This window comes from Equus przewalskii, unplaced genomic scaffold (genome assembly GCF_037783145.1).
Source record: "Equus przewalskii isolate Varuska unplaced genomic scaffold, EquPr2 contig_R1852, whole genome shotgun sequence".
Taxonomy (NCBI): domain Eukaryota; kingdom Metazoa; phylum Chordata; class Mammalia; order Perissodactyla; family Equidae; genus Equus; species Equus przewalskii.
The window spans coordinates 8,424-28,383 of record NW_027228452.1 but is presented as its reverse complement, the minus strand read 5'-3'; the positions used below and the strand labels follow the sequence as shown (position 1 = coordinate 28,383).

Genomic DNA, 19,960 nt, shown 5'->3' with positions numbered 1-19,960 from the left:
TGACATTTTGCTTAACGTAATTCCCTCAAGGTCCATCCATGTTGTCAAAAATGGCAAGATTTCATCTTTTTTATGGCTGAGTAGTATTCCATTATATATGTATATGTTCTCAGAGGAATGGCTTTCAGTTTTTCACCATTGAGTCTGATGTTGGCTGTGGGTTTGTCATATATGGACTTTATTATGTTGAGGTACTTCTCTCCCCATTTTTAAATCAGGTTGTTTGCTTTTTTCTTGTTGAGTTGTGTGAATTCTTTATATATTTTGGATATTAACCACCTACTGGATATATGATTTGCAAATGTCTTCTCCCAATTGATAGGTTGTCTTTTCGTTTTGTTCGTTCCCTTTGCTGTACAGAAGCTTTTTAGTTTGATATAGTCCCATTTGTTTATTTTTTCTTTTGTTTCCCTTGCCTACGGAGACATATTCAAACAGTCCTCTCCAGGACCAAGTGCATTAGTTTTCCACTGATAAATAAAAAAAACCAAATTACCACAAAAAATGATATAAGGATCAAACTACAGTAACATATCATAAGGTAATCAGGCGAGTGACATCCCATTACCTTGTCCATACTCTAATGGTTAGAAGAAAGTCACAGGTTCATCAAAACACAGAGAGAAGGAAAATACAAGAGTGTGAGTAACAAAAAGGTTCAGGTCACTTAGGGGACTATGTACAATACCTAGGCTCCTCAAAGCTCTGTTCCATTGATGTGGGGGAAGAGAGGCTCATACCCCAGGCCACTGGTTGTCATCCCGGGACTCAGGCTCCAGCCACCTCGCCTTCTCTATTCACTCTGAGCTCCATTCCTCACCTCAGGAGACCTCACGTGCATATACAAGGATACTGAAGCCCATTTATCCCCTGTTCCCTGATACAGCCACCATGACTTGGGTCATCTCCCAGTCCTGGAAGTATAGTACTGGCAGTACTACTCACCCCTCAGAAGTAGAGATCCAATGAAGAGGAGCATGCAGGCCTACTGGGGCTTGGGGCTTGGGGCCGCTCTGGCAGCAAATTCCGGGCCCCAGATACATGGAACATGGTTGGGGGCAGACGATATGGGTTCTGAACGTGCACGTCCCCATCCTCCCACACACTGCACCCTTAGCCATTTGCAGAGAGGTGAGACTGGAAGAGGTTGAGAGTGGAGCTTCTAAAGTGTGGGGTTCATGACAAGTCCCTCCAGCGTGGGTCTCAGAGCAGTACTATGATCAACAACTGGTTCAGCATAGGCACTGTGATAGCCAACCTCCAAGTGCACCCCAGTGATTCCTGCCTCCCAGTGTTCGTGTGCTAGCGTAGTGCCCTACGTCATTTCACAGAGATGACCTATGGGACAAAGCATGTCATGCAGCGATAGAAAACTAAAACAGATGTTGGCACCGAGAGGAGGGTGTTGTGGTAACAAAAACAGGAGAGAGCTAAATAAAACCCTTTAAGATCCCAATCATTTAGAAGCTTACATCCTAGGGGGTGGGAGAGATAGACACATATGTAAATAATGTGATAATATGTTAGGATATGAGATGTGCTACCACAGAATATGAACAAAGGAGGCATTAATGAGACCTAGAGAATCCCTAGGCAGCCTTACTTAAATGCAGAAAGGAGGTCTTATAGCCTCAAACCCATAGCCTTTACTCTTCTCTGAGCCTCTACTCTGGTGAACTAAGACTTCATTTTCCTTAAATAGCTTTCAGTAGATAAAACAAGAGACAATTAACAATTAAATATCATTAACATGCACCAGTGACTTTCTAAATCTAAGAATACTCAGTACTATGTATGTCTGCCATAATAGGAGAAGTCATGTTTTCCTCTTGTAACCCAGATCCTTGGGTATCAGGGTACTCTTGCATAATCTGATGTCAATTCTCTAATCACATCAACCTCATCTCCCATTAGCTAAACACCGAAAATGCTTGTTTTGTTTTGTTTTGAGAAACCATTCTAGTATTTATGCATTTATTTCCACTTTAAAAGTCTGTGATCCATCCATAAACTACATTCTCTTAACCTCCAAGTCCCCAAGTTTCCACATCTGTAAAAGGAAAAAGAGAAAGGACAGATAAGATATAAATCGACTTAATTGTCAATTTGGTGAGAAACGGTAATCTTCTTGTGACTAATTTTCTTTTCTTTTAACTGTCATATGAAATACAAAAATTTACAACTGAATGAACAGTTAGGTATTAATCATTAAATGTAGTCCTAATTGAATTTCTTATTATAGCTTTGTAAGTAGTCACATTCTCAAAGGAATCCTCTCTTAGTACAAGATGCTGTATTACTGTAACTAAGTGATGAAGGACCAGCTAGTGTTCATTTAAGTCGCTTTTGCCCCTTGTTCTGGTAACTGTGTTCAAAACAAATATTGGTTTCTGCTGCCAAAGCTGATAAATTTCCCACCTGTAGAAGTCTTACAACTACAGCTCAAAGGACTTGTAGTTGTGAATAAAGTACACTTCAGAATATGCTGCATTCTAGACCAGTATATAAGCACATTGTTAACATTAAACTGGCTTGTAGAACTAAGTTTTTTGACTCTTTTTGTTATTTACTATATTGAGAAAATTTAAAAACATAACTGATATATGTCAGGAATGATTGGATGATACACAAAGCTTTACAGAGATACCTGGATTCTCAGAGACTGCTGTTTTCTGGGTCCAGATTTTTTTCAGTTCCTTTTTCTGGCTCTTCATGTCTGACCCCTTCTACTTTCTTCTCCTCACCTCCAGCTTCTTGGGCCTCATCATCAGTTTTCATATTGATATTCACTCGCTTCATTAGTGAAGAATAATATGGACATTAGGGCCAGAACTTTACGGAAAAATAGCCCAATTTATAATCAGTGGTGACAACCAGTACTCTACCCTTGGAGAATCAGGAGGATAGAAGTGGGTGAAGAAAGACTACCTGGACGTGGTTGATACAAGACGTCCAAGGCCCTCACATTTCTGCAGCTTGATAGTTTTCTAACAAACTCAGCTTGTTAGTTTGCTCGGTGGCGTTTTCCCCCTCTATCCAGTAGATCTCAGACCCTGTGCTGCTGATTGTACCCAGCCCTTTGGAGAAGAAGGGATCAGAATCATCTGGATCTGATCGCCTTCTGCATGTTTTCGTCAGAACTTTGTTGGAAAAGTATTCATTTGACTTAAAGACAAATTCTACAGAGAAGCTCATTGGTTCTTCAACCCTCGAAAACTTAATTTTTACATCTTTCAAGTGCTCTAGTACAAGTTCACCATTTTCTTGGATCATCCTACCACGAATATTCACATTTTTAAAAGCCGTCAACCAAAAGTGAGGTATGCCATTTGTTTGCCCTTTTCCTTCAGGCTCTTTTCCCATTTCCTCCCAAACTCCTTCCTGAACACCTGCTCCCACTGACACTCACCTTCTGTGGGCTCATGAATTGCACTGAAGATCTCAGAACTCTTATCATACAGGGCTTGGTAGAGGGCAGCATACCTTTAGTCAAGATCATAAAGGTCTTTACAGAATTGGGCTTCTAATACTGCATGTTCGGCCTGAAGTATTTTGAGAGCTTTGACCCTCCCTTTAATGGCTAAAAGCAAGCGCTGGGCACAGCCTGCCTTTGATCAGGATGCACCAACAGGGGCCGCAAGTCCTAAGGACTTTGCTGCCACTTGCCAGCTTCAGTCCCCTTCAGTTCCTCAGGCCCTGGCATCATAGAAGACATGTGCATCAGTCAGGGACCTTGGCCTCCTCTGGCTCCTCTGCCTTCTGGCATGCAGGCCCCTCTGCAGTTTCCTCGGGCACCTGGGGGGAGGTACCCTGCCAGCTGCTCAGCCTACAAGCTCTCCACTCCCTCTGCCAGATGTTCACCCTCCCGAGGCACGGGTCCCTAATTTGGGCTCCTGGGGACCACGCCTCACCACCACACGGCCTGCATGAGGCCGACCCAAGACGTGGTTATCACTACGAATGTGGTGGAGAAGGATTTGGGCCAGATCCCAGAATGGAAACGGAAACCCCACCATGGGGGCCTCGCGAGCCCCTAGGACAACTCTGGCGCCCTCCTCCTGTACCTCCTCGACGTGCTCCGCGCCTTCATCCGCATCTTCCTCCTCCTCGCTTTCGTAGCCCTGCTCCTCCTGTTCCTCCTCCAAGTCCTCCTCCTGCTCTGATGACCAGACGTCCCAGTCCTCCTCGACTGTGTGCTCGGCACCCTGCTGCTCATTCTCCACCTCCTGAAGGGCTTTTGTGACCACCTGGGAAACCAGAAAGGCTGCGGCACTTAGAACTACACTTGTCCCTTCTGCAGGAATCACAGGGAGCCCGACGAGTCCGGGGTCGCAGTCCACGCAGCCATCAGCTCTGTGCTGGCTGCCTTGGACCGAATCTCGCCCCTCTGCGGTTGACATGGCAGAAAGGACGACCCAGGCTGCGCCTGGACCTGAGCAGGGATCGGGTTGTCACAACGACCGCAGTGGCAAAGATGGTGGCCGCTGAAGCAACTGCCTCTGAGGGGAGCCTGTGGGCAGCAGAGCCTGCCAGGCAGGGGGCAGTGGGGGCGACAGAGAAGATGGCGGCAAAGGGGACAACAGTCTTCAAGAGTGCCTGTGGAGGCCCTCTGACAGGAAGGGCGGGAGGGCGGCTGGAGGAGCGAGCCGCCAAGACTGTGCCTGAGGTATCAGTGGACAGGGCAGAAAAGAAGCAGATGAGCCAGCGACAGGGGGCGGAGCTTGGAATGGTCAACAAAGGGCTGCTTCCGTCATCGCGAGCTCTAAGCTCATTTGTTGAGAGGTAAGGATTGACATGTCCAGGGTCCAATGAGAGATCAAGGCCTTCAACTTTCCCTGAGGCCTTAGGAGCCTGGGTTACCCTCCAAGCCCACAAGTCTTGCCTTTTTAATTCTACCATTGCAAGCAAAACTACAGGGTCCCTATTTGGTAGCACCCTGCGGTATGCAAACTGCGATTTGTTCCCCAGTTTCCACCTGGGGACAGCTCATACATACAAGTAGAGACATAGTTAGGTAAGAAAAAAAGATGTATAGATCAAATATCAGCAATGGTTAAAACCTCCCATAAGAGAGAGAAAGAGAATTTGAATGTTTTCAAGTTATTTAAAAAAATGCAAAGTTCAAATTGACTCAGTGACAGTGGAGAGTGGAAGAAGTATTAAAAATCAGAGCTGGAACGTGTTTCTTGAATGCTCCCCAATTCACTTCAAGCCTCCAAACAATGACTAAAGAAAGACAGAGATTCATTTTAAAGGCCTGGGCTAAGCACATACCATTGACTGAATTTTGTGCCCCCGAAATCCATATGTTGAAGTTCTTACTCACAATGTGATGGCATTTGGAGATGGGGGTCTTTGGTAGGAAATGCGGCTTCGATGAGGTCATGAGGGTGGGTTCCACATGGTGGGATTAGTGCCCTTATAAGAAGAGACCAGAGAGCTTGCCCTTCACGGCTTTCCCCCCGCCACCCAACTCCCGTGTGAAGACACAGGAAGAAGGTGGCTGTCTCCATGCCAGGATGAGAGCCTCCGCCAAGAACCTGATCTGCTAGTAGTCTGACCTTGGACTCCCAAGCCTCTAGAACTGGGAGAAATAAATTTCTGTTGTTTAAGCCACCAGGTCTATGGCATTTTGTTACGGCAGCCTGATCAGACTAATACAGCGTGTCAGAAATTAAGAGGACAGACTGCCTAGAATGATTGCTCAGTCCACAGTCCAAGACTTTTTGTTGTCCTGGGCCCCACTTAGCCAAGACCCCAAGTGTAATGAATTCTTAAAATTAAGAAAACTCAACAGCTATTTTATGCTGATTCCATTAACTATTGTCCCTAGGCACAGAAGCAAGGCTGGGTGTTAGTTGTAACTTCAAATTCAGAACATAAGCTTGCTTACTGGAAGGACAGCTTCTTGGAATCCAGGACATCTAACCTGACAGACTCCAATGTTTCAGGGATGGGAAGCATGCATTCTGCAAGTGTGCTACTGGGAATGATGGTGGGAATAGCTGTGGTGGCCACTCTGAGAGTCAGTATGGACACCTACCCCAAATTTGGTTCAAGTTTCAAGACTGGTGACATCATACACACAGACTCACCAAGAGGATATAAAAAGCCATTACTCACATAACGAGACTTTTTGGGGAAAGCAGGGCAGACCTCCCAAGCTGCTCTGAAAGAGACTTGAAAGAGTTAGGAAAGGAGACTGGTTTGGGAGTTTTATTGTGGTTAGTTGAGGGGGCCGGAATGAGAGTCCAAATGCTGACAGGGGCTTGTGTAATCTGACCCTCCCCCGTCACGGGTGCCAAAGGAAAGAGCATATGGTCTTTTTCATGAGCTTGCTCAGATGTGGGGCACTGGCAAAGAGGGAGGGCTAAGGTTTAAAAGCCTTCAGCAGTCAAACGTTAAAAAATAGAGTCAGTCACTTTATTATGATTCACCCCTGACGTCTGACTGATGACTGAAATGTGCCATTTTCATTTAATTGAATTCGAACTTGTTGAAGTAAGCCATTATAGCACTCTATGAGCCCAGCAGCCTGAGGCTGGATACGGAGGCGAAAGTTTCCTTGAACGCTTGTTCAACAGCCCAGCATTGTGTATCCTGAGATGTGAAATAAATGCCTCAGTCACTATCAATAATGTCTGGAGCTCAAAAGTGGATAAGGAATGTCTTGGTGAGGCCTTGGATTGTGGCTTTAGTATGTGTAAAGACACGTGTGATCTTGATTTATATTTTGGGAGTCAGGGGCAAGAGATTCCCAGAGTTCTTTATGCCAAAGGGGACAATCTTGGACAAGGAATTATTGCTGCCATTGGCCGGACCAGACAGCCAGACCAATGCCAATGGTCTCATAGTCTGTAAAAATGTGCCAGTGGGGCTGACTGTTGGCCAGGACATTCAGTGCTAAGGTGACTGCCTGAAGTTTGGTCAGTTGTGCTGGTTAAGGTGTCCTGGTTACGGGATGAGAGCTCCATCAGAGGTGACCAGAGTGGTGGTGATGATTCTAGTCGTAAAGTGTAGGAACACCCATTATTGTTCACTCAGGTGATTCCAAGTGGCTCCCCTCGTAGCCAAGGGTCTGAGAGAGGGGTAGCCTCCTCCAGCACCATGGCATATTGCAAGGGAGTGATGACTGGGAAGGTCAGGCCCTCCTGCAAGTGGGATATGCCAGAGTGTCCAGGTTTGCCTCCATCTGTAACAAGGAATCCTTGGTGACTTTGCTGAACTGGCAAGGGTGCTACTACCATAATCTAAAGCCTAACGGGCACCTGGCAACTGAGTGTCACAGGCCCGAGGCCTGTGAGAGCCTCTATTTCCAGGAGAGTTCGGTACATGGCCAGCAATTGCCACTCTAATGTCATAAATCATGTGGTCAAAGAGGGCTGTTTCTTGCATCAGAAGGCCATGGGCAACTTATGGCCATCAAGGGAGGTCCAGAGAGTCCAAGGGGCATGAGAGAAGGTTGCTAAGGCCTTTACAGTGAAGGACTCTCCAGGAGGCCTAATGGGAGTGTCTCTTGTTTTGCAATTTGGACAGATTCTAGAGCCTTTTGATGCAGGGGGTCTCAATCAAGGTGGGCTGATTTTCAAATAGTGTCAATAGGCTTATGTAACATTTGCAAATGAGGAATTGCCCATTGGACCCACAAAGGTCTAAAAGATGTTGGGTTTGTTTCAACATTGTGGGTACTGAGAGTCAATAGCTGATTCTTAGTGTCAGTGATGCAGCGGCCCTTGGTTTACCAAATAATTTTCAGGAATTTAACTAAGGTGGCACGGCCTTGCCCTGTGTGTGTGATAATGGCCCATCCCCTTTTTGTAAGCTCCTATGTGAGTATTTATATGTCGTGAGTGAGAGTTTCAAATGCATCTCCTCGGAGGAGGATGTCATCCATGTAATGTCATACCTGTGATCCTAGACAAATGTGGATGCAGATAAAATCTTGCCTGCAAAGATTGTGTACAATGGCAATTGTTGAGGTACCCCATGTGTGGCCAGGTAAATGTGTATTGTGTCCCTTCGGAAGTGAAGGTGTGCTGTAGCCGAGAGGCCACTGAGATAGGCACTCAACTGGACACGTTAGCCAAATCTGTAATAGCAAAACCTTTACCACTGCTGATTGGATGGAGTCAGTAATTTCAGTAATGTTGGGTAAGGGGACCTTAACAAGGGAGACCCGGCATTGAGGTGCTAAGGCTGTGGTCATCTATCCTGAGGTGCCATTCTTTCTTTCCTAGTTTAAAAACAGGCCAAATTGGAGATGATTAAATGGAGAAGCAGTGCAGATAATGACCCTTTCTCTATGTAGCACTTATATAATGGATTTCAATCCTTGTAGGCCCTGTTTTATTTTATGTTAGCCCATAAACAGTATTTTCAGCGAGGATAGTCCATTAGGTCCCCTTTTGTTAAGCCAATTTGTCAGCGGCAAAGACTTAATTTAACTTTATTACTAATTGTGTCAGAGTGCCTATGCCCACTGTAGGCTATTTTAAAGCAATGGGTGTTACGACCATGAAGAATTGAGGCAAGGCAATACTTCCAGTGCATAAAGCACGATAAACCTATTTGCCCTCTATTTTATATTCAGTAGCTCCCTTAGGATTATAGGGGCTTCCTTTTAAAATTTAGTAGGATCCCCAAGTATTACTGTAATTTGAGCCCTAGCATTGATTAAGAACATAAAGTTTTCCTAAATGATGCATTTGAGCAGATGTTGAAGTTAATTCACAATTTATTTGTAGAGGTGTAGAGTCAATCAGCATCTTTTATTATTTTTATTATCATAGTAAAATTCACATAACATAAAATTCTCCGTTTTAAAGGGTGCATGTCAGCGGCATTTAGTACATTCACAATGTTGAGCAGCCATCCCCACTGTCTAGTTCCAAAATAAATCATCACCCCAAAAGGAAACCCTATATCCATTAATCAGTCTCTCCCCACTTCCCTCTCACTGCCTCCAGGCTCTGGAAACCACCAATTTGCTTTCTCCTTCTATGCGTGTACCTTTTCTGGATATTTGATACAAATGAAATCATACAATATGTGACCTTTTGTGTCTGGCCTCTCTCACTTAGCATAATGATTTCGAGGCTCATCCGTTGTGTTGCATGTATCAGCACTTCCTTCCCTTTTATGGTTGAATGATGTTCCACTGTGTGGATATGCCACTTTTGTTTATCCACTCATCAGCTGATGGGCATTGGGATATTTCCTCCTTTTGGTTACTGTGAATAGGGCTGCTATGAACATTCCTATACAAGTTCTTGTTTGAATAAATGCTTTCAGTTCTTTTGGGTATATACCTAAGAGTGGAATTGCTGAGTCTGTCCTATGATAATTCTACATTTAACTATTTGAGGAAGTGTGAAACTGTTTTCCAGTGGCTGCATCATTTCCCATTCCCGCCAGTAATGTACAAGTGTTCCAATTTCTCCACATCCTGGTCAATATGTTTTATTTTCCATTAAAAAAATTCCATTATACTCATCCATGTGGCATTACATGGTGATTTTTTTTGCATTTCCCTAGTGTCTAATGATGTCAAGCTGATTTTCATGTCCTTAATGCACATTTGTGTATCTTTTTTGGAGAAATTAGTATTCGCATCCTATGCCCATTTTTTTTTTCCTATGCCCGTTTTTATTTTTTTTTAAAGATTGGCACCTGAGCTAATATCTGTTGTCAATCTTCTTTTTTCTTCTTCTTCTTCTTCTCCTTCTTCTTCTCCTCCTCCTCCTCCCCCTCCCCCTCCTCCTCCTCCTCCTCCTCATTCTCCCCAAATCCCCCCAGTACATAGTTGTATATTCTAGTTGTAAGTCCTCTGGTTGTGCTGTGTGGGACACCGCCTCAGCATGGTTTGATGAGTGGTGCCATGTCGGTGGCGCCCAGGATCCGAAGCGGCAAAACCCTGAGCTGTGGAAGTGGAGTGCGTGAACTTAACCACTCAGCTACAGGGCCAGCCCCTATGCCCATTTTTAAATTGGATTCTTTGTCTACTTGTTGAGTTGTAAATGTTCTTTACATATTCTGGATTCTAGATCCTTATTAGATATATGCTTGCCACAAGATTTTTATTCCATTCAGTAGTCTGTGTTTCTGGTTTCTTGTTAATGTCTTCTGATGCAAAAACGTTTTTAATTTTGATCAAATTCACTTACCCAATTTTTACTTTTGTTACTCCTGCTTTCTCCATCATATCTGAGAATCCATTGCCAAATCAAAAGTCATGAAGATTTACCCCTTTTAAATGGCTGAATTATGTGCCTTCAAATTCATATGTTGAATCTCTAAGCCCCATTAGCTCAGAATGTGACTGTATTTGGTGACTGGACCTTTAAAATGGCAATTAAGGTCAAATGAGGTCATATGGGTGGGCCACAACCCGATATGACTGGTGTCCTAAAAAAGAAGAGAAAATGTGGATGTACAAAGACACACCAGAGATGTGTACACAAGGAGGAAAGATCATGTAAGGATACAGCAAGAAGGTGGCCATCTGCAAGCCAAAGAAACGACCCTCAGAAGAAACTAAAGCTGCCAACACCTTGATCTCAGACTTCTAGCCTCCAGAACTGTGAGGATGTAAATTTATGTTGTTTAAGCCGCCTAGTCTGTGGTGTTTTGTGATGGCAACCCTAGCACAATAATATACTCCTATATCTTTTTCTAAGAGTCTTATGGTTTTAGCTATTACAGCCAGGTCCTTGATCCACTTAGAGTTAATCTTTGGATAGGGTGCAATGTAGGTGTCCAACTTTGTTCTTTTGCATATGGACATCTTGTTTGCCTAGTACCATGTCTTTTGAAAGGACTATTCTTTCTCCCCATGGGATGATTTGGCTTCCTTGCTGAAAACCAGCTGACCATAAATATATGGATTTATGGTGGACTCCCAATTCTATTCCATTGATCTACATGTCTATAATTATTCCACTACCACACTGTTTTGATTGCTGTAACTGTGGTAAGTTTTGATACAGGGAAGTGGACTTCTCCACTTTTCTTTTTCTAGATTGTTTTAGCTATTCCTGGCCCTTTGCGATTCCACATGAATTTTAGGATCAGCTTTTTCATTCTGCAGAAAATGTCACTGGATTTTTGAAAGGGATTGCATTTAATCTGCAGATCTCTTTACATAGGTTTCCTATCTGTATATTAAGACCTAAATTTTCCAGTGCTGCCTTGACACCTTTGAGCCTCATAATACCCTGCAGGCCCAACTGTGATTTCCCTTGCTCTCACCCAGAATGCCCCTTTCCCACCAGGAAGTGTTCCTCATGCAGCTGGTTCTCTTATCAACTAGATTAGCTGTGCCTCCTCTGTTGCTGCACCCAACAGGTTATACCTCTCTGCCAGCCCATGAAATTATTCAAATAAGCCAATCATATCCTCTTTTGGGAAGCAAGGTGTGCCTTATCTTCCCGTTACTACAAAATCTACTTCCCATAGTCTCTGCCAGTTAACTCTTCTCCTGAGTACAACTCCCGTGTTGCCCTGCATGGCATGCCTTGTTCTTCTCCCCTCCCCCTCGGCTGTGAGTATATGTGACTAAAAAACAGCTGTCAATCGTATCTGTCCAGTGCCAATGTCGTGTGCTTGGCCATCCCACACCATTTTGGGTGGGGGAATCCCCTCCTTCACCAATGGGGTGAATAGGAGGTAAACAGAATGTTTGGTGTCACAAACAGGGTGGCGCAACCACAATCCAGAATACTTGAACAGCTTTAACTAACTGCTCCTTTGCTAACTAAATGGTTTGTTAGTTTAGGGTGAAGGCGGCCTGGAATGGAACTGCCAGGGCTGCCTGGATTGTACCTTTTCTAATGCCGTGTTGTCTCTCTCGGGCTCTGCCATCTCCTCCCACCCTAAACTGCTGTTCTAGCCGCTGAGGAGAAAATTATTGTTAATCGACTATATCCTGGCACGAGGTGCAGCGGGGTGCCACCTGTGTCTGGCAGGTGGTCTCTGGAACCCCACCATCCAGTCTGAGGCTGGGCGGGGATTATTAATAAGCCTGTAGAGAGGATGACCGGGGGCTGTTCTGCCAATAGTGACTGGGGGTGGTGATGACACAGCATCTTAACTGCTCCACACTGAGTCCCACTTTTAGGGGATGGGCTAGAGCCTTTGGACATAAAGATTCTAGTGTACCATATCTAGCCTGGTGACTGGAGATGGATCATGGGTGGAGATCATATGGCCATCATCCAGGGAAGAAGTCACCCTGGGACAGGTCCAGGTTGACCTTCTAAAGGCTTGCAGAAAGGCATAGCTCCAAGCCATTCACAAAGGAAGAATTAAAAATTATGGCTCCCCAGATGCCTCTCAAGAGTTCCCTTTTTTTCAAGCAAGGGTAGCAACCTTGCCTGTCTCCTTTGCTGCTGCTTCCCTAGCACATGTGATTTTGTTGGCTTGTGTGCTCTATATATATCAGTTAGGTCTAGTTGTTTATAGTGTTGTTCAGTTCCTCAATTTCCTTATCGATCTTCTGTCTATGTGCCTATACCTCATTGAAAGTTGGGTCTTCAATTATTATTTAGAACTATGCATTTCTCCCTTCAATTCTGTCAGTTTTTGCTTCATATATTTGGGAAGGCTGTGTTAGGTCCATATAGAGTCATAATTGTTATATCTTCTTGATGTACTGACTCTTTTATTAGTATATAAAGTCCTTGTCGGACTATGTAACAACTTTTTCTTAAAGTCTATTTCATCTGATATCAGTATAGCCACCCTACCTCTTGCTTTGATACCATTTGCATGGAATATCATTTTCCATCCTTTTCTTTTCAGCCCATGTGTCTTTGGATCTAGAGTGAGTCTCTTGTAGGCAACATATAGTTGGATCATGTTTCTTGTTAATTCCTTTTGCCAATCTCTGTCTTTTCATTGGACGGTATAATACACCGGTATTGTAGTAATTACTGGTAAGCAAGGACTCTGTTCTGCCATTTTGCTATTCATTTTCCATATGTCATCCTTTTTTTCTTCCTTAATTTCTCAATGATTGCCTTTTTCTCTGACTAATTGAAATTTTCTAGTGTCTAATTATAATTCCCTTATCACTTCTTTTTCTTTACATTTTTTTCTTTAGTTTTTTTATGGTTACCCTGGGGGTTATAATTAACATCTTAACTTTATAACAATCAAGTTTGTATTTATACCAAGAGAGTTTCCATAGTATTCAAAAGCTCTGCTCCTTTCTTTGGTTATTGTGACAAACTAAGTGTTTGTATATTCTGTGCCCATTAACAGAGATCTATAACTATGGTTTTATACATTCATATTTTAAATCATATATGAGAACAAAAAGAGGAGCTACAAACAAAAATGCAGTAACACTGGCTTTTTTATTTACCTCTGTAGTTACCTCTGCTGTTGTGGTTTATTTCTTCGTATTGCTTCAAAAAAGTGTGCAGTGTTCTTTCAATTCAGCCTGAAGGACTCCATTTAGTACTTTTTGTAGGGCAGGCTTACTAGTGATGTATTCCCTTAGTTTTTGTTTATCTTGAAATGTCTTTATTTCTCCTTCATTTTCCACATATGTGGAATTCTTGGTTGACAGGTTTTCTTTTTGTTTGTTCTGCACTTTTAATATGCCATTCCAATGCTTCCTGTCCTCCATGATTTCTATAGAGAAATTGGCATAAATCTTACTGAGGATCACTTGTACGTAAGGAGTTGTTTCTACTGCTGCTTTCAAGATTTCTTCTTTGTCTTTTGGCAATTTGATCATGATGTGTCTTGGGGTGGATCTCTGAGTTTATCTTGCTTGGAGTTTGTTGAGCTTATTAGATGTGTAGACTCATGGTTTTCCTCCAATTTGGGAGGCTTTCAGACATTATTTTTTCAAATATTTTCTGTCCCTTTTCCCCTCCTTTCCCTCTGGAACTCTCACTATGTGTGCATTGATACACTTGATGATGGACGTAAGTCTCTTAGGCTTTGCTCATTTTTCTTCATTCTTTGCTTTTTCTACTCCTCTTTTCCTTTCCTGAGACTGGACTCCTCAACTGACCTTTTAAAATTCGCTGATTCTTTTTTTTAAAAAAGATTTTAATTTTCCTTTTTCTCCCAAAAGCCCCACGGTACATAGTTGTATATTTTAGTTGTGCGTCCTTCTAGTTGTGGCATGTGGGATGCTACCTCAGCATGGCCTGATGAGCAGTGCCATGTCTGCGCCCAGGATCTGAACTGGCGAAACCCTGGGCCGCTGAAGCCGAGCGCACGAACTTAACCACTTGGCCACGGGGCTGGCCCCTGCTGATTCTTTTTAGCTTGGTGAAATCTGCTGTTGAACATCTTTTATAAATTTTTTACTTCACTTGCTGTACTTTGCAGCTGAAGAATTCTATTTTGTTCCTATTTATAATTTCTTTCTCTTACTCATATACCCTATTTGGTGAGACATCTTTCTCATTGTTTCCTAGTTCTTTGATCATTGTTTCCTTTCATTCATTGAGCATATTGAAGACTGCATTTAAAGTCTTTTTTCTAGTAATCCAAAGCTTGTGCTTTTTCTCAGACAATTTATGTTAATCAACTTTTTTTCTGTGAACAGGACATACATCCCTCCTTTTTTCCCCTCAGCTTTATTGAGGTATAATTTATAAACAAAATTTGCATATTTTTGAGGTGTATAACGTGATAGTTTGATATATGTATACATTATTAAATGATTACCAGAGTCAAGCTGACAAATACGTTTATCACTTGACATAGGTAACAAGTTTTTAGGGGAAAAGGAGGTGTGAGAGAACACTAACATCTACTCTCTTAGCAAATCTCCAGTATACTATACAATATTTTTAATTATACTCATCATGCTGTACATCAGATCTCTAGAACTTATTTATCTTTTAGCTGATAAATTGTACCCTTTGATGACCTACTTCACAAAGAAGAACAAAGCTGGAGGCATCACACATCCTGATTTCAAATTTTCTTACAAAGCTATAGTAATCGACAGTATGGTACTAGCATAAAAACAGATACATAGACCAATGGAACAAAATAGAAAGCCCAGAAATAGACCCACACATATATGCTCAACTATTAGACAAGGGCTCCGAGAACACACAGTAAGGAAAGGATAGTCTCTTCAATAAATAGTTCTGGGAAAATTCGATATCCATATGCAAAAGCGTGAAATTTGACCCTTATCTTATACAATACCTCAAAGTTAACACGAAACGGATTAAAGACTTAAGAAATTGGTAAAACATAGGAGGTAAGCTCCTTGACATCAGTCTGGCAATGAATTTTTGGATTTGACAGCAAAATAAAAAATAAACAAGTGGGACTACATCAAACTAAAATGCTTCTGCGCAGCAAAGGAAACAATCAACAAAATGAAAGGTCAACCTACCTACAGAGTGGAAGAAAATATTTGCAAACATCATATCTGATAAGAGTTCAGTATCCAAAATATAAAAAGAACTCAATCAACTCAATACCAAAAAACAAACAAACAAAACACCAAATAACCCAACTAATAAATGGGCACAACACCTGCATAGACACTTTTCTAAAGAAGATATGCTACTGGCCAATAGGTATGAGAAAAGGTGTTCAACATCACTAATCATCAGGGAAATACAAATTGAAACCATAATAAGATATCACTTCACACCTCTTAGGATGGCTCTTATCAAAAAGACAAGAGTTAACAAGTGTTGGCAAAAGCAAGAGTGTGGAAAAAGGGAACCCTAGTGCACTGTTGGTGGGAATGTAAAATGGTGGAGCCACTATGGAAAACCGTATCGAGGTTCCTCAAGAAATTAAACATAGAACTACCATATGATCCAGCAACTCCACTCCTGGGAATATATCCAAATGAAGTAATTTCTGCTCTCCTATGTTCATTGATGCATTATTTACAATAGCCAAGATATGGAAACAACCTAAGTGTCCATGGATAGATGAATGAATAAAGAAAATGTGAGAAATATATATATATATATACACACACACACAAACACACATTTTATGAAGATACATAAAAATTATTCTTAAAAGTTTCTGAAAAATTCATTAAAAAAGTATCATTCTTCCCTTTATTAGGGTAAAACTGCGAGGAACAGGAACAGAGACAAAAGATCAATTGTGGATTCTCCTTCCTTCAGACTTCATGTGTCCCTCAAGAAATCTCTACTGACAGAGCTTAAAAGGGAGCCAGTTGGAAAGGCAAAATGGGGTTGGCGGAGTCCCAGCAACATAGAGAAGAATACAGTATATTGAGCTCAGATATGTGGATAACTTTTACCTCACATCTACATCTTCCTACAGCATCCTGATGAAGGATGCAAACAGCATGTCTTTGAAAACAAAATAAACACAGAGATAACTGCAGCATTCACTTCCAAAAACACGAGAAAAAAACCCACAACCTGTGTTAGGAGCTTGTACTTTATGTTTATATAATAAATAGGGAACCATTTAAAGATTTTAATTAGCAGTATAGAGACAGGAAATGTATTATAGTTGGCTAATTTTGCGTAGAAAAGTTACATATACCTGGTGACTTTTCTTCTTTCTCACGTGACCACATAAAAGTTCAGAATTTAGATAAAAAGCTTCCTTCTCTATGTATTTGAATAATATTCCAGCCTCAGGCACACTCAGAACCTTTGCCTGAGTCCCAGACGGGGCATTCCTCTCAGATGGGGCAGTTTTTCTACCTGAAGGATTTAAAAATATCCTCAAGACTTTGCAAGAGTTGGGAGATCTAGAGGTATAATCTGTGTAAAAATTGTGTAGAGGTAGAAACCTTCTATCACTCATAAACGTATTTGGAGGGGTGTATAAAGGTTATCCTGACTTAACTTTAGGCAAACCATAAACAGCAACTATACACAAAGCATTTTCCAATCCCCTATGTTTTTAACTGGATAAGTGGCCCCGCAGAGGCAGGACCTGCTGCTTTTAGGGAGGTGTAGTAGTTAAGCGTCTCAAGCCAGACTGCCTGGGTAAAAATCCCAGCTCACTTACAGAGTGTGAGATCTTGGGCTCAGGACTGAATATCTCCAGTCTTGGCTCATATTATAATTCTCAATTTCCCCATCAGTAAATGAGGTAAAAAAAACCAATCTCTTCCTCATAGGATTACTGTGCAGCTTTAATGGGTTAATACTTATAAAGGGCCTGCTTCACATAGGGTTTGGCACAGAATAAGTGCGAATTAATGTCTGATGTACATCACCAAATGAACACATTCCATGCTCACTGCTTCAGCTGCACAGATCATCTTTTAATCTCCCAAACATGCTATGTTCTCTCTCTTCCTCTGGACCTTTGCTCATTTTCATTCCCTTGACTAGATCTTATCTACTGCTCTGGCTTCCATTGCCTTTCTAACCCCTAATCACTCTTTATGCCCCAACTTAGATATCTTTCCTGAGAAGCCTCTTCTCCCTTAAGACTGGGTTACTTGTTTCCTTTATTTTTTAATAAAGTGAAAATCAAATAACACAAAATTCATGATTTTAATCACTTTAAAATGTACAAACCATTGCTTTGAGTACATTCACAATGTTGTGCAACCATCACCTCTATCTAGTTTCAGAACATTTTCATCACCTCAAAAAGTAACTCTATACCCAACAAGCAGTTATACCCTGTTCTCTCCTATCACTAAACCCTGGTAACCACTAATCTCCTTTCTGTCATTATGGACTTGCCTAATCTGGACATTTCATATAAATGGACTCATGCAATATGTGGCATTTTGTGTGCATGTTATATCTTGTAATTATCTTTTTAATTATGCACTTTCTTCTCATTCTAAAAAAATACTCACTTCATGCATGATTTTGTATAACTATGGAGGAGAGTCCTCCAAATTGTATGCATTTCTTGCCTGACAGAACCTGTTTTGGACTCTGCCTGAAAGAGACTGACTCCTCAGGCATACTGCCTGTACCAATCCAGCGACATACACAAAGATTTTACACCATGACCGAAGGAGTTTTATCCCAGGAATATAATGTTACTTTACCATATAAAAATCACAGTGTAATATGTCATATTAATAGAATAGCAGATAAAACCTCATGATCATCTTAAGAGATGTAGAAAAAGCCTTTACCACAATCCAACACCCTTTCATGATAAAAACTCTCAACAAACTAGGATGAGAAGATATCTTCTTCAACCAAATGAAAGCCATCTTTGAAAAACCCACAATGACATCATACTTAATAGTGCAGTTGTTCAGAAGACAACCCACAGAATTGGAGAAAATATCTGCAAATCACATATCTGATAAGGTACTTTTATCGAGAATGTATAAATAACTCTTACAAATAAATAATGAATAGGTAATCCAATTAAAATGGGAAAATAATTTAAAGACATTTTTCCAAAAAACCCCATAAAAATGGCCAATGAGCATGTGAAAAGATGCCCCAAATCATTAGTCATTTAGGTAATACAAAGCACAACTACAATGAAATACCACTTCAGACACACTAAGACGGCTAAATAAAGATGGACAATAAATAACAAGTATTGGTGAAGATGTGGAATAATTGAAAGTCTCATATACGGCAGCTGGGAATGCAAAATGGTGCGGGTGCTTTGGAGAACATTTTTGCAGTTCCTCAAAACAGTACCCACAGATTTAACATATGACTCAGCAATTCCACTCCTAGATGCATATCAAAGAAAAATAAAAACATACAGCCACAAAAAGACTTGCATATGTATGTCCATAACAGCATTATTAATAAAAGCTAAAAAGTGGAAATAACTCAAATGCCCATCATATGGTGAATGGATAAACAATACGTTATAACCATACAATGGAATCCTAGTCACAGTAAAAGAACAAACTATTGATACATACTACAACATAGATGAAACGTTATGCTGAGTAAAAGTCAGTCATAATACAGCACATATTGTATGATTTCACTTACGTTAAAAGTCAAGAATAGTGGCCAATCCAGTGTGCAGCAGTTGGCTTCACTTGCTCCGCTTTGGCAGACGGGGTTCACAGGTTCAGATCCGGGTGCAGACCATCACACCGCTTATCAGGCAATGCTGTGGCAGGGTTCCTACATATAGAGTAGAGGAAGATGGGCACAGATGTTGGCTCTGGGCAAACCTTCCTCAGCAAAAAGAAGAGGATTGGCAGTGGATGTGCACTCAGAGCTAATCTTCCTCAAAAAAAACAAACAAAAAAGTCAAGAATGGATAAATATATAGAAAAAGAAAGTAAATTATTTGGCTTCCAGTGACCTGGGGGAGGGGCAAATGGAAAGCGACTGCTAATGGATAAAGGAGTTACTTACTGGAGTGAATAAAATGTTCCAGAAGTAGATAGTAGTGACAGTTGCAAAACTCTGTAAATATACAGAAACCATTGAATTGTACACTTTAAATAGGTAGGTATTACAGCACAGTAATTATTTCTCAATATATTCTTATCAAAATGGTTTTGAGACAACACAATGAGCCATTTAACGATAATAAATTTGATGATTTAGGAGAAAAAAATCTAAAACTAAGAAAAATGCAACTAACTAAAATTGATAAAAGCTGAAATTAAAAGTCCGAATAGTCTTGTATTTGTTAAAAATATTGAAGAACTCTTCACAACCCCAAAAAGTCAATCCAGCTCCAGATATTTACACCGGTGAATTCTATCACATGTTCAAGAAAGAAATAACATGTATCCTTCAGAAATTTAAATTTAATTTTCAGAAAATTAAAGAGGAGGGATTACTACCCAAGTTGTTTTATGGGGCTAGCATGTCCCTTTATATCAAAATTGAAAAGAACATTTTTTTAAAACCTGAAAATTACAGTTGAATATCCTTCTTGAATACAGTCACAAAAATGAAATCAAATGTTACATAAAAAGATAGTATATTATGACAAAACAAAGATTATCCCTAGAATTCAAGATTAGTTTACTGTTGGAAAAAAATCAATCAGTGGTGGACTTCCAGTT

The 19,960-nt window shown here is 41.2% G+C and overlaps 1 protein-coding gene across 2 annotated transcripts; it reads right to left on the bottom strand.

The window, feature by feature from the left end:
- Nucleotides 1–1,934: 1,934 nt before the first annotated feature.
- LOC103543211 (glutamic acid-rich protein-like) lies at nt 1,935–19,063 on the bottom strand. 2 transcript variants are annotated; one of them, XR_011536444.1, is made up of 4 exons: nt 18,924–19,063; nt 4,065–4,247; nt 2,648–2,793; nt 1,935–2,050 (listed from the first exon to the last, which is right to left on the bottom strand). XR_011536444.1 is itself a non-coding variant. In XM_008510102.2 (3 exons), the coding sequence occupies exons 1-2, from the start codon at nt 4,398–4,400 to the stop codon at nt 2,656–2,658; spliced, it is 474 nt and encodes a 157-aa protein (XP_008508324.2). In that variant the 5' UTR covers nt 4,401–4,728; the 3' UTR covers nt 1,935–2,050; nt 2,648–2,655. The 2 variants fall into 2 exon arrangements, 1 of the variants encoding a protein (XP_008508324.2); XM_008510102.2 differs by lacking the exon at nt 18,924–19,063 and having other exon boundaries at nt 4,065–4,728.
- Nucleotides 19,064–19,960: the final 897 nt, after the last annotated feature.

Excerpts from the sequence above, each read along its gene's own strand:
- LOC103543211 (XM_008510102.2), bottom strand. The coding sequence starts at position 4,400 with ATGTCAACCGCAGAGGGGCGAGATTCGGTCCAAGGCAGCCAGCACAGA. Across the intron at positions 2,794-4,064 it reads GCGCGGAGCACGTCGAGGAG|CGAGTGAATATCAATATGAA; the intron begins GTACAGGAGGAG and ends TCACTAATGAAG.